Here is a 14,056-nt window from a genome sequence, read left to right on the forward strand (position 1 = left end):
ATTGGGACAAGTGAGACACCGCAACGTTTCGACCCCTAAAAGGGTCTTTCTCAAGCTTGACAAAGACCTTTTAAGGGGTCGAAATGTTGCAGTGCCTCATAGATACATAGCTCCTCAGCAATAATACTCACAGTGACGTCTCTTTAACCCCTTAAGGACATATGACATGTGTGACATGTCATGATTCCCTTTTATTCCAGAAGTTTGGTCCTTAAGGGGTTAAACTGCAATAAATGTATTTAAAAAGCAGTCTGTGTAAATAAGATACATTGTTCTTATTCTAAATTACACACCCACTCACCCCCCTAAAATTAAAGTGTCCCTCTGTTCCCATTTGAAATGTTGGGAGGTAGGCATATGTAGACTGGCTCCTTAGTAAATATCTGCTTGGCTTCTGCTGAAGTTTGTCATATTTATTCATTCATAAAAACTGGGAAGGATACATTAATAGTTCTCTCATTTTCGAGTATGTAATATGGTGTTCACCCTCACCATAACTACAGTAATGTGAGGACTTAGCATATAGGAAACCATTTGCACTCCTATTACTGTTACCCTTTTATGGCAGCTGGTTTGCCATCTTGGCTAGCTGAGCATTATGGGGATTATGTGAAGGACAGACTACCACCAAAACCTTATTCACGAGTTTTTAATAAATCTCTACAGCGCTGATCAAGTAAACAACGGTTTCTTTTCATTTACATATAAATGGATTACCTATTGGAGACACTTGTTACTAAAGGTCAATAGCATTAGCCTTTTAAAACCCTTAGTAAGGATCTTAAGAATTGTTCTCAGTGATTCCAGTTAACCATTTTCCATCAAGCATGTAAAGAATAATCCCTAAAAAGTGATTGTTTATTTAAGTGCAATCTATTAAAATAATAGCAACAGAAACATTTGTGTATATTTTATATTGGCAAGATGTTTTTTGTGGTTTGAACATTAGGGCAAAAAGAAATGTAAAGAGACATATATTAAATGTACACGCCTCCGCCTAAAAGACAATACTGTTTGATTTATTTCTCACAGGGTCATCTCCAATTGAGAAGAAAGGCCCAAATCCACAGCTGGCTTCCGTTACAGTTAAGAAAACTCGATTTAATGCCCTGCTTTCATCTCTGAAATAAATACCTGATGACAAACTCACGTTGAATGAGTTTGAATCTAGTCTACAGTAAACAGTGAATTAAAAAGTAATTATGAATAATTGATAGCCATTTTCCCGACTCGCCCTTTGACAACAGCAATGGAAATCATATGGCGTTAACCATCTGTGTGCCATAATCAAGGGATGTTTACCCTGATGATTTGCAATACATTATTAGTCTCTGTAATCTGTAGGCTTAAAGGGACTCTATAGGCACCCAGACTATTTCAGCTCATTGAAGTGGTCTGGTTGCAATGCCCCTGTCTCTTTATCCCTGAAATTGTAATTAGCAAGGGAGCTATAGTGAAAGGAATACAACTTTGTATTCCTAGTACTATAGTATCACTTTAATGTAGATACATTCTCTGCGGTAAATTAGAAGTATGTTTCACTGCACAGATACTCAAAGTTTCAAAATATATTTTTAGAACTGCCACATACCTTTTATTGACACACTACAGCAGAACTTCATACATCAGCAGAGGAGTTTCTATTTTCTTTGAAGGTTTTAATCACCTAATCGCGGTACCCAACTTGCAGCAAATATTATAAAAGATAAAACAGCTGGAAAATGATGGTCAAAATTGCCAAATGAAGTCCTCAGATGAGTTCCTTAACTTTACATGTTGGTTCTTCAATACCACCACTTATTCAGGTTCATTTACAAAAAAAAGGGAATTCTGAGAAATTTACCAGGAAATTTAACATTTCAGGTTGTAATAGCTGAACTAAATAAATCTCCAACTCTGGCATTTTGGCCTAAAATGTTATATTCCTGATAATTATTGTTTTAGTGAATAACCCTTTTTTAATTGCTTACTTGTAGTGTATTATTTCTCTAAGAACTATAAGAACTATCCCATACAATGGGATATAACAATCATAAGGGTGGTTTGGGATCAAAACACAAAGCAGTGTGTTCCAGATTGTGACTCAGCTCAATAACGCATGCTAATCAAATTAAAATTCTCTCCCAAGTAAAGCAATTATATTTTTCTTCTTAAAGGATAACTGAACTCACCCAGAGCACTTCAACTCAATGAAGTGGTTTGGGTGCAGCGATCCTATCATTTTAACCCTTCCATAGAACACATTTCCATTTTGTTAAAACAGTTTACATGGAAGGGTTAAATGCACCTGTACTTGCTGTCTTAAAATTGGCTATTTAATCGGATGGTCTCATAGAGACCGTTTGATTGGCGTCAGTGCAGCGTTTTCCTGCTCATGCATACTAGCATTCACATTTTTTCCTATGGGAAAAAATTGGATTGGCTGAAATGATCAGTCTTAATGAACTCAGCCAAAAAGGCAGAGCGACATTAATAGATAAGTGTGGAGAGGGTGTAAAGGTAATAATAATCTAAATGTAGTAATGGACACTGCAGTTGGAGTATTCCTTTAACTATACCACATTCAATGCACAGGTGACACTCAAAAAATAAATCTGACTTTTTTCTTATATTATTGAAGTTGTCACAGTAACGAAACCGACTAAACCTTGATCAATCTGAGACAATGTGAGCGTATGAGTGAATTGTGCAATATAAAAATGATCTATAACATTATGCCAGTAGTACAAAAGGGACAAGAACCAATTGCCTCTACTTGAACATGTATTTAATATTTTATCCTAAAATGTGTTTTTAGATCTGTACCGTTTCCTTCCACAAATCTGTTTTACCACGTGGTGGCGAATTTTTGGAGGGCTTTCAATGACACAATTTATCCTTTGTAGTAAAATTTACACAGTCAGTCAACTTGTGATCAAAATGTATGAAAGGATTTGTGTGCTAAAGTGTTTTCCTAAATTACAGTCTGCATGAGTCTATAAATCTTTATTGCAGTACTTTGAATCGTCTTCCATCTGCAAGTGGTTTTATAACTCTCGGTCTAAGAAGGTTACATTACATTAACTTATCTAACTGGAAAAGTGTGGAATGTGCTGTTCAGAACAGGCAATTCTGATGTACGTTAATAAAAAGAACATCATTTTACAATGTCTTGGTTGAGTGTCCTCAAATTTGAAAACATAATATATACATTTCAAAGGCTAAGTGTGATTTTTTTTCCCCCAGAGATTCTGCAGCAAAGAACTTTTCTACCAAAATAAAGAACCAACGGGGAATGGAAATACCATGAAGCACACTAAAGAGACTGTGGTGTTGACCTCTTAATGTGTGTGAAATAGTTTTGGTGCCTGATCCCTTGCCCACTGTGCAGCTACCACTGGTGATCATCTTCATTAGTCCAGCCAGTTCTGGGCAATAATGGTAGGCTAAGAGCACCGGGTTCTCGATGGATGTGCCATGTGTAGGACATGGTCATAAAAAGTTTAGGGTGTGTCTTCTTTGAGTCTCATACTTACCCTCTTTCTCAGGACCATCTTTTTCACTACTCAAAAACACACTATGAGATACACTATTTTATGTGAAATATATTTCACTAAATGATTAGGTGTCAGGTTAATATATGATATTTATATCCTTTACACTAGATACTTTGTGTTCAGCAGTTTTTTAGTCAACAGCTTTACAATGTATAAATGCTAACTATTTCAATCATATCTAATGAGTAAACGATACATTTCTCATGGCACTCGTCACCCCTCTGAAAGAATCAATTTTTGCATTGTAAAAACATTAAATCTCACTAAGTCTCATTCAGTCTATCATCTGTTCGTATTCTGACCTCTGATGCTCGCCTTCAAGACTTCTCTAGGGTTGCACTGTTCCTGTGGAACTCACTTTCTGTTAGATGTTCACCCAGTCTCCACTCCTTCAAAAAATAATTTAAAACTCACTTCTTCATAAAAGCGTATCAATTAAACTGTTAATAGCTCCCAACTTATTCCTCTCCTGCAACTGTCATTACTTGACTAATACTATCCTTACCTTTTTGTGTAATTTTACCCCACTCCCTCTAGCATGTAAGCTCATTGAGCAGGGCCCTCAACCCCTCTGTTCCTGTGTGTCCAACTTGTCTGGTTACAACTACATGTTTGTTAGTCAACCCAATGTAAAGTGATGTGGAATTTAATAGTGCTAGATATCAGTTTATTTTTTTATTTAATCTAACATAATTTTTTAAGGTATTATTATTATATGTAAATTAAATGGTATTTCATTCAGTTTAACTAACATTTTGTGTTTTGAGCATATTTTACTGAATTCTCCATTTTTGTTCATGTCAAAAATTCGTTTAAAAGACAAAATTATCATGGGTTAAAGAATTCCTTAACAAAAGTATCTGCAGACGATTTCTAAACACATATTTATTCCTCAGTGTCTGTCTCATCCCCATTCCATTCATTTGTTTGGGTTTTCACATGCATAACTCCCTTATACAGCACAACATGCAAGCCCAGTCCTACAGATAAGGACCACTATAACAGATCTAGATTACGAGGTTCAAACAGATGTCTGTGTCGAGGTGTCAAAGCCGTCATGCATTGTAGGCGAATTGACTCCCACATTCAGTGGCACCGCAAGCGTGTTAGCATTTAACAATACAACATCATGATAAGCAATTAATATTTGCTAGTTTATTTATAATTTTATATTATGGTTACATTTTTTTTGTTTTAATAATCATTTTCAAAATGTAAAAGTCCAAGGGGTTGAATAGCATGGATATTGCATATCTCATGACCTTGTCAGTCACACCAAAACACACCTAAATCCATGTCTCTCCTTCTTCCAATGCTCAGGATTGTGTTAAGCTGAAGATTTGGCATCCTTTGGTCGCAGTGGAGTCAATATGGAATGTATATCTGCTATCTGCTAGCATACTTCTGCTATCTAAGACATAATGCACTGATTTACAGTTTTTTTTAAACTTGGCAAATGTTACAATATTATAAAAAAATATATGTTTTATTATAATGCATCAATAAATGTAGCATAATAGAAACAATAAGGCAAAGGTATAACAATTGCAACTTAAAGCAAAACTCCAGCAACAGAAGGTTGCAAGAATTTTAAAAAGGAGACAATCTGGCAGCAAACGTAATTTTTCTGATTATTATTAAAATAAGAAAGTCACCTTGTGTGCTCCCAACAGTTTAAATTTCACACATGTGCAGCAAACATACTGTAATGTAATCATGACAGTATACTCCAAGGAGGTACTGCATATGCATGTGTGCAACATCATTCAAAAGAGCATGTATAGTACTTCTCTAATTCATTCCATTCATTAAGGAACACTTAAAAGCACATTAACTAATATAATTCGATGTAGTGATTATGGTGCCAGAAGTGCCTTGGCGTCTTTCCATGTTAGGGAGTCAAACCTCATACTTTCCAACTGTCCCTGTGTGAGAGGGACAGTATCTATTTTGGGCACAAGTCCCATGGTCCCTCTTTTTTTTATTCTAAGGCCCCTCTCTTTTCTCCACATAGTAGGTGTGTCTGAGTTTATAACAGAGCTCCACAACAATAATACACGCAGTAATAAGTCTTTAAACTACAATACATGTTAGTCTGTAAATAACATAAATAAAATAAATTGTTTATGCTCTAAATTACATTTCAGTTGTATAAATTCTTATTAGCAAGTCACCTACAATTTCTTCAGAACAGCCCCACCCCTGGCCTTGCCCCCACTTTTAAAATTAGAGTGTCCCTCTTTGTCCATTTGAAATGTTGGGAGGTGGGAAACCACTTCAGAACATACTGACTTCTTACCTGGGGACCGTTGGGCGCAGCTCCCTGCCTCCACATCAGAGAGCCATTAATTCCTAAGCAGGAACTTCTATTAGCTTTCCTGAATAGGAGCAGAATTTGTAGTGGAGTGGAGCCAGGAATGGCCATTGGCAGTTCACAGATAAGAAACAAAAATAATGTTCTAAAATGGTTTCAAAATGAGTTGGGGCAGGGTTCTCCTCGAACCATAACCACTTCAGACACATAAACCGGTAGTGGTTATGGTTACTGTAGTGTTCCTTTAATACTATCAAGAGATATAGTTGTGAGCATTAACTTCCTTATATTGGAAGAGTACATATCCGAACACTGAGTTGAAAAGGATTTTTTTTTTTAAATGAATGATAAAAATATTTGTACAGATTTATGTTGCACACTTGTTAAAGAGACACTGTAGACACCCAGACCACTTCAGCTAATTGATGTGGTCTTGGTGCAGTGTCACTTTTGTACCTAGTGCTGCAATGTTTACATTGCAGCTCTAAGTCTGCCCACAACGGATGTCTGCCAGGCAGCCACTAGAGGGATTCCTAAATCGGACCTTTGGTTTCTGATGCTGGACGTCCTCACGCTCTTCATGAGGACCTCCAGCGTCCGATTTTTCCCCATAGGAAAACATTGATTAATGCTTTCCTATGGGGAAATCCTAATGCGAGTGCGGCCATTGCTGCGCATGCGCATTAGCACTGCCCGGGTGGCTGGCAGCGGAGGAGGAGCGTGGGCGGAGCCTGACCCAGCACCAAGGGAGGGGGGACATGAGGGATGGGGGCACCTTAGAAACCTACAGTGCCAGGAAAACTGGTTTGTTTTCCTTCCACTACAGAATCCATTTAATGCTTATTGGACTTTCCAGTTTATTTACTAAAGCCACATAAAAAAAAAATCTTGAATATCAGTCACATAATTTTTAAGGCACACAGATACAAAACATGATTTATGTGTTCTCTGCAGGGCCGCCATCAGGGGGTGACAACCATAATGGTTGTCACGGGCCCGGCAGCCCTGGGGGGCCCGGCGGCCCTGGGGGGCCTGGCCACCGGGCCCCACGTGGAGCGGCGAAACTGCCGCAGGTGCATCTGCACCGGGGCCCATCAGGTGGCCCAAGCATTTAGGGACACCCGATGGGCCCTATATCTTCAGGGGCCCGGTCAGCGCTGCGGCAGGGTAATTGCGCAACCGGGCCCCTAAAAAAATAAAATTGCGGCTACACCGCAAGGGCTGCTGGGAGGAAGTGACACCCTCCTGCAAGTTAAAGGAGGATGGCTGATAAATGAGATGTGTGTGTGTGTGTATGTATCTGCAAGTATGTATGTCTGTCTGTGTGTGTGTCAGTATGTATGTCTGTCTGTATGTATGTCAGTGTGTATGTCAGTATATATGTCTGTGTGTATGTCTGTCTGTGTATGTATGTCTGTGTGTGTGTGTCAGTATGTATGTCTGTGTGTATGTCTGTCTGTGTATGTATTTCTGTGTGTGTATGTCAGTATGTATGTCTGTCTGTGTGTGTATGTCAGTATGTATGTCTGTCTGTGTATGTATGTCTGTGTGTATGTCAGTATGTATGTCTGTGTATGTATGTAAGTATGTCAGTATGTCTGTGTGTATGTGTGTGTGTTTGTCAGTATGTATAAATGTCTGTATGTGTGTATGTATATATCTGTCAGTATACATGTATGTCTGTATGTATCTGTGTATGTATATATCTATCTGTGTGTGTGTGCGTGTGTGTCTGTATGTATGTATATCAGTATGTATGTGTATGTATGCCATTATGTATGGCAGTATGTATGTATGTATGTATGTCTGTTTGTATGTCTGTATGTCAGTTTGTATGTATGTCTGTTTGTCAGTATGTATGTATGTCTGTATGTATGTGTGTGTGTCAGTATGTGAGTATGTATGTACGTTAGTGTGTGTGTATCTGTATCTGTGTATGTGTCTATGTGTGTATGTCTGTTTCAGTATTTGTGTCTGTTAGTATGTATGTATCTTTCTGTGTGTGTGTCTGTGTCCTTTTGTGTCTGTGTGCGTGTATTCCTGTGGGCGGGATTTGGAGGCGGGGCCTGGAGGCGGGCACAAGGGGGCCCAGACCTTGAGCTGTGTTAGGGGCCCCACAATTTCTGATGGTGGCCCTGGTTCTCTGCAGCATTTCTCGAAAACAAAACAAATTTGAAAAACATTTCCAGTGCAGTTACATCACGGCTTATGTCTGATGTCACAGGCTCCTGAATTAAAACCCAAGATATCAATCAGGATGCATGTGAAATTTAATTTCCATGAAAATTGTCAGTGTGTGCTCAGTTCAGCATTGCATCCCTACTAGCCAAGCCTAAAGCATGCATACCTATAAGCATACTGGGGAGCCAACTGGTTCATGTGGACAATGCAGGACGTATTTTAGGAGCTTACAGGGTTACTCACTACAATGCGAATTCCAGGTAAATCCAAAGTGAATTCCAAATTTAAAGGGACACTATAGGCACCCAGACTACTTCAGCTCATTGACGTCGTGTGACTGCAGTGTCCCTGTCAGTTTAACCCTGCAATAGTAGTTATTGCAGTTACTAATAAACTGCAATAATTGCATTGCAGGGTTAACTCCACCTCTAGTGGCTGTCTACCAGACAACCACTAGAGGCGCTTCTGGGTCATTGGCGACTTTTAGTCACCTAACTGATGCTGGGCGTATGAGGACATCCAGCATTAGCCAAAACCCCAAAGGAAAGAACATAGAACATTTGTGATGCGATACTATAGGGTATTGTCTTGGGAAATCTTAGGATCAGCTTCTTTAGAATGTTCCCAGGTACAAAAGTCATAGGTCACTTCCTGGGACAAAAAGCAACTGATGGCAAAAGTTTTGAACAGGGCCTTTAAACCAGGGGGCATGTGGCCTTTCTACTGCTGAAAAATGTGTTCAGCCGCATACACTTCATTGTGCTCTTGGCTCTTACAATACAAAACTACTAACTCAAAGCAGAGAGTGCATAGGTAGAATACAACGCAAATCTACGTGAAGGACACTGTTAAATGTTATGAGACGTCTTTCATTATTATTTCCCTTGAGAACAGATTAAACTGGATATGAAAAAATGCAGCTTGGTGCCAAATGTTTTTTTTTTAAATGTATTTTATAGTTTGTTTTACAAGTAGTATGATACAGATAGCTAGACAACGTAAATTCAACCTTTTTTTTTAAGTTGGAAAATGACATTATGCCATACCAGTATATTGTACTGATGGTGTATTGTGCATTAATCATAATGATAATAATCACATGTCAGAAATGATTAGACTTGATATATGCAGCAACTTCCAAAAACTTTCTAAAATGATTTGTCTAATTACAATACTAAGGCTATACCTCTTTAATCATATAACATGTATTAGCAAAAATGTTTTAAGAAAAAGTTGTAACTTTTGCCAGGAGAACTAACACGATCCACATGTATAATAGAGAGAGATACCCCATTGTGACAACATTCACAAAACCCTTTCTAAATATGGGGATCTTTACTAATCTTTACTTGGGAAATCCAGAATAAATCAATTATGTTAATTAAACTTTAAGTCCCTTATACATTAAATATCGAGGCTGTGCAGTAGTGATGGGCACTTTTAAAAAGAATAAAAATGAGCAGCAGTGAGTGGTGATCCATTCCTGAAAGCCTCATGCTGTGCATAGGACCTGAGCGGAATTAATGCAGCTCATTCAGAATACTTGAGTATGGCCCTTTCCATTCAACAGTTAGCATCACTCATCCTTACAAGAGCCTTACATTTTCATGATAAAAGACATCCAATAAGCACTTTTCCTGTGTTTATTTTATACAGAGCTATCCAGCTCACTCTGCAGCCTCTGTCTAAATACAATACCAGAAACTCCCCTAACCCTATTAGTTTGGGGTTTTGTGGGTGGTGAAAAAATACTTCACTCTGAAGACATGCTTGCTCTTAAATTTTAGACAATGCAACCATTGGAATTACATTGTCATCTTACAATATATATTATTTTATTTATTTACACTTTCTGTGCATGTCTTTATCCTTAGTTCTTGTCTTTTTTTTCGCATTTCTTAAAATACTTAATAAAAATTTCAAGAAAAAAAATAAATAAATTACATTATCATCAATGACTGCACATGTGGGGAAAAAAAAGTTATCTCACTGTTTGCACGACTGCCACTCCCATCACCATCAGCCAGTGCTAGTCTGTATGAGGCTAGTGGGAGTAGCAGTCCTGCAAGAAGCTCCCGAGTGGCAGATAATCATGCCAGGTTAAATAAAGTCCAGTAAGGGCTCACCTCTGAGTTGGCACTCAACTGCAGCACACAGCAGCAACACCAGCAACACTTTACACAGCATGTCTCTGCATAGAGCGCAGACCTGATCTGGGCAGCTGGTTTTGGATGGAGGGCAGGGGGTAAGGGTTCCTGTGGATTGCTCCCCAGTTAATTATTGGACATCCGTGATGGGGACTGGGTGCGCTCTCACCCTGCAGCACTTCGTTCTTTGCAACTTCAGCAGAATTCTTCTATTTCTCTTTCAAGATCTTCACCCATCCAAAGTCCTCCGGCAAAAGCTCTAGAGTAGATAGAAGGGGGAGAGGGCAGTGGGAAGTACCATTTCACCTACAGAAAGGGGTGGGACGTTTACTCTTACAATATCGAGTTACAAACAGCCTGCTTGCATGTGTTCCGTATTATGAGATTTGCAGCCCGTATTGTGTACAGAGATTTCCAAGAGAACATTTGTACCAGTGTCTTCAAAATATATAGAATGGAAGCATTTTTGTTTAAACCATCCCCTCTGGAGCGTGGTTGGTGTGGCTCACTAGTGTCTGTGGGATCAATAGAAGCAGTAAACTTTTATGTGGAATGTAAGCTCTGTGCTCTGGGTACATCATTGAGCACAGGGGAGGGGGGGAGAAATGGATTAAGCTGGAGGGATGTTGGGGTATTTATACAGAGCTATTCTGGGTCAACGTTCGAAACGTGGAACAATCAACATCACCATCCTATCGGTTTCCATGGTTATTTCTCTAATTGCAAAGTTTTGCCTCAAATTAGCGCTTTATATATAACCCCCCATTCTTTGCATTCTGTGCTCAGTTAATATGTGGAAACACAATGGGTCAAAATGTTCCAGGAAATTGGGAAACAAACGGTGTTTTTTTTTTTTTTGCTTGTCTGTTTTGTTTTGTTTTTGGTTTTCAATAAACACCAAGTTGCAGTGAGTGAACTTAGGCTAAATTAAATATCCAAATATTTGGAGAACTATTCAAAATCAGCTCCTGTAGCCTAAACTGTACAATTTGCAGTTTAGTGCAGAGACCCAAACTTAAGAACCAACATAGATCGTTTTGAAATCCCTGCATGCAATGTATGATATGATTTTATGTCCCAGTGTATTTTATTCTGCATTTGTCAAAGACGACATTCAGTTTAGTTTATTTTTTTAAATTTTGTTTATTGTGATAAAGGTATTTTTCTGTTAAATGTTTCCTTTTTAAAATTCATATTAGTTAAGTCTAAAGTGGAACAGTGAGATATTTGTGCAATGATTGATGCCTTTGAAATTACTAAACATGTTAAATTTGATTCAGCAGCTATAAGAAACAACATATTATGGCAAGTTTAAAGGGAAACTATGAGTTCCCCTATATTCCACACTCAATTAGTTACATAGTTATACAATACTGACAATACTGACAAAATATATGCCTCAAATAAATTCAGCCTTTCTCACATTTGTTTTTGCTGTTGATCCAAAAGAAGGCAAAAGAAACTGTTTGAGATTTTTATCTGTATAACAAGATTCAATGTTTGCAGTTGCGCTAGCACCAGGCCAACGCAGCCCACCGGAAAAACTATTGGTTTCGTAGAGGGCCAGCTGGTCCTAGCTGTAATGCAACAACACCATGATGTATAATTACTCCAACTGTTAACAACAACAACCTTTAGTAACTATTTAATAACAAGGGTGAAAATTAGCCCTAAGTATATGACTAAAGGACCTACTAGATCTTGATTGGTTGCCTGGCTTAGTTGGCCAGGGGTTTCACTTGGAAAGAAACCTGACTCCGGAGTCTGATCAACATGAATAACACTGATTACACTCTCTTTCTACTTCACCTGTCAGGATTTTGCAAGGAAACGAGATCATCCAACTGCACATGTGTAAATCTGTCAGGCATGCTCAATGCACATTTCCAGCATTCCTAGGGATACAACACTTATTGGTTAGAATAGTGTCCCTCCTGGCGTGGGTGTCGAAAGCATGCGAAAGATGAAGCAGGTAAATATAAAGAAAAAAATCATATTTACCTGCTTTTTTTCAGTCTGTAGAGTAATGCTTTTGAATGAGACAGATGTCTCTAAGTGATGCATGTCTCTTTAAGTTCAATCTCTTTCGATAAACTAATTATTATTATTATTATTTTATTATTTATATAGCACCATCAGATTCCGTAGCACTGTACAATGGGTGTACAGACATGTAATTATAACCAGACAACTGGACGTACAGGAACAGAGAGGTGGAGGGCCCTGCTCAATGAGCTTACATTCTAGAGGGACGGGGTATAGTGACACAAAGGGTAAAAGTAGGGGTACGAAGTAGGTTGTTAGAAAAGTATTCACTGAGGGCTTAGTAGTAATTATAAAAAAAGAAAAAAGTTTGTAGCACTGTGGTAAACCCGTAGAGCAACAAATGGGCAAAAGGTCTACGGTCTGTATCTTGTGATATGCTTTAATTAATACAGTAATATTAATATATCTGCTACACACTTTGATGCTCTCCCTTTCTAGCATCCAATGACATCACATAAATTAAATTCAATAAATTCACAAAAAAGTGGAGCGATATTTAGGTGGTGTACCCGACACCCAGCAGTGACTCAAGAACTTACTTATTAAGTAAGATAATACTTATTAAGTATTAATACTTACCGGTATTAAGCTAGTGTACAGCAAAACTCAGTCATGAGATCATATGGTACATAAATGGAAAAAAAGAGCGATTTACCAGCCATGTATATGAGCTGTTTAATAACTGTTTTTAGAGTTGCAACAGAATAGACTGTATATATCAGTGGTAGTCAACCTTTTTCTACCTACCGCCCACTAATGCATCTTTTTGGTTGAAAAAATTTCCTAACAGCCCACCAGTTTTCGCGCAAGTGCAGAATATTTTTTCGAAAATAGGGTGTTTTAAAAAAAATAAATAAATGTACGTACATTTATCTTTTTATTTCTACTTAATGCATGTTTATAATGTTTTTAACTTTATAAAGTTTAATGAGAAAACACTAAAGTAAATTGAAATTAGCTTTACTAGTGACTAATGAGATCCTTGAGGTTGCTGCTGCAAGACTGTCAGGGTATTTATATCGGCAGACATTTTGTGCTATGATAGAAATTCAAAGTGTATATTGCCTGAATCACTCTGAACAGAGCAGACTCCATTTTGGATTTCAAGCTAACAAAAGACACAAGATTTCTATCCCTTCTGTAAAACTAACCACTTTGCCAGAGCTAAAGGAATGCTTAGTATATACAAACCTGTTGATAAGAAATGAGAACGGGGGAAAACGGGGGAAAACACACCTCCAGTTTTCTATTGGTCTATCACCTAGTGAATTTTCCCTTTAAAAAAGTTAAGACAGAGGTAGGCAAAGGAAGCAAAGAAGCAAAGAAGTGAGCAGTCGGGGGCAATGCAGAGAAATCCATGACAGATATCCACTCCAGGGCACTCAGAATTTCTTACACACCATCACACATCCATTCAGTTCCTGAGACTACCTACTAATCAGATGAGAATGTCTACTCAACTGGTAATTATACTGGTTTCATTTAATTAATCTAAATTAATTAATTAAAATTTTCTAATAGCATGATATATGACTGGATAAATCACGATCAGATTTCGATATTTAGAAATCTTAGTTACTAAAGAATATATAGTTATAATATTCTATTCTGCAGATAGAAAGGAATAATTATATATATTAATGTGACATAGCACATGTTAGCATATCGTGATATTTATCCAGGTGTATTGATTTGCCCTAAAATAGGATAAAATATCTGTTTAGGCAAGTTAAAACTTCTTCTTATAGAACATGGTAGATTACTCTTATTGAATGGTTCCAGGAAATGACTAATGAGCTGATATAAATGTTATTTTATTTAAAATCACATGA

The 14,056-nt window shown here is 37.8% G+C and overlaps 1 protein-coding gene across 2 annotated transcripts in view; it reads right to left on the reverse strand.

Moving 5' to 3' along the window:
- Positions 1-10,467, reverse strand: part of LAMA1 (laminin subunit alpha 1) — a 173,839-nt gene extending 163,372 nt beyond the window's left edge. For both annotated transcript variants that reach the window (XM_063451545.1, XM_063451544.1), the window contains exon 1: positions 10,158-10,467. In XM_063451545.1, coding sequence (XP_063307615.1) covers positions 10,158-10,218 — 61 coding nt within the window. In that variant the 5' untranslated portion in view covers positions 10,219-10,467. The remainder of the gene's footprint in view (positions 1-10,157) is intronic.
- Between the last annotated feature and the right edge of the window lie 3,589 nt (positions 10,468-14,056).

This window comes from Pelobates fuscus, chromosome 4 (assembly GCF_036172605.1).
Source record: "Pelobates fuscus isolate aPelFus1 chromosome 4, aPelFus1.pri, whole genome shotgun sequence".
Classification (NCBI taxonomy): Eukaryota; Metazoa; Chordata; class Amphibia; order Anura; family Pelobatidae; genus Pelobates; species Pelobates fuscus.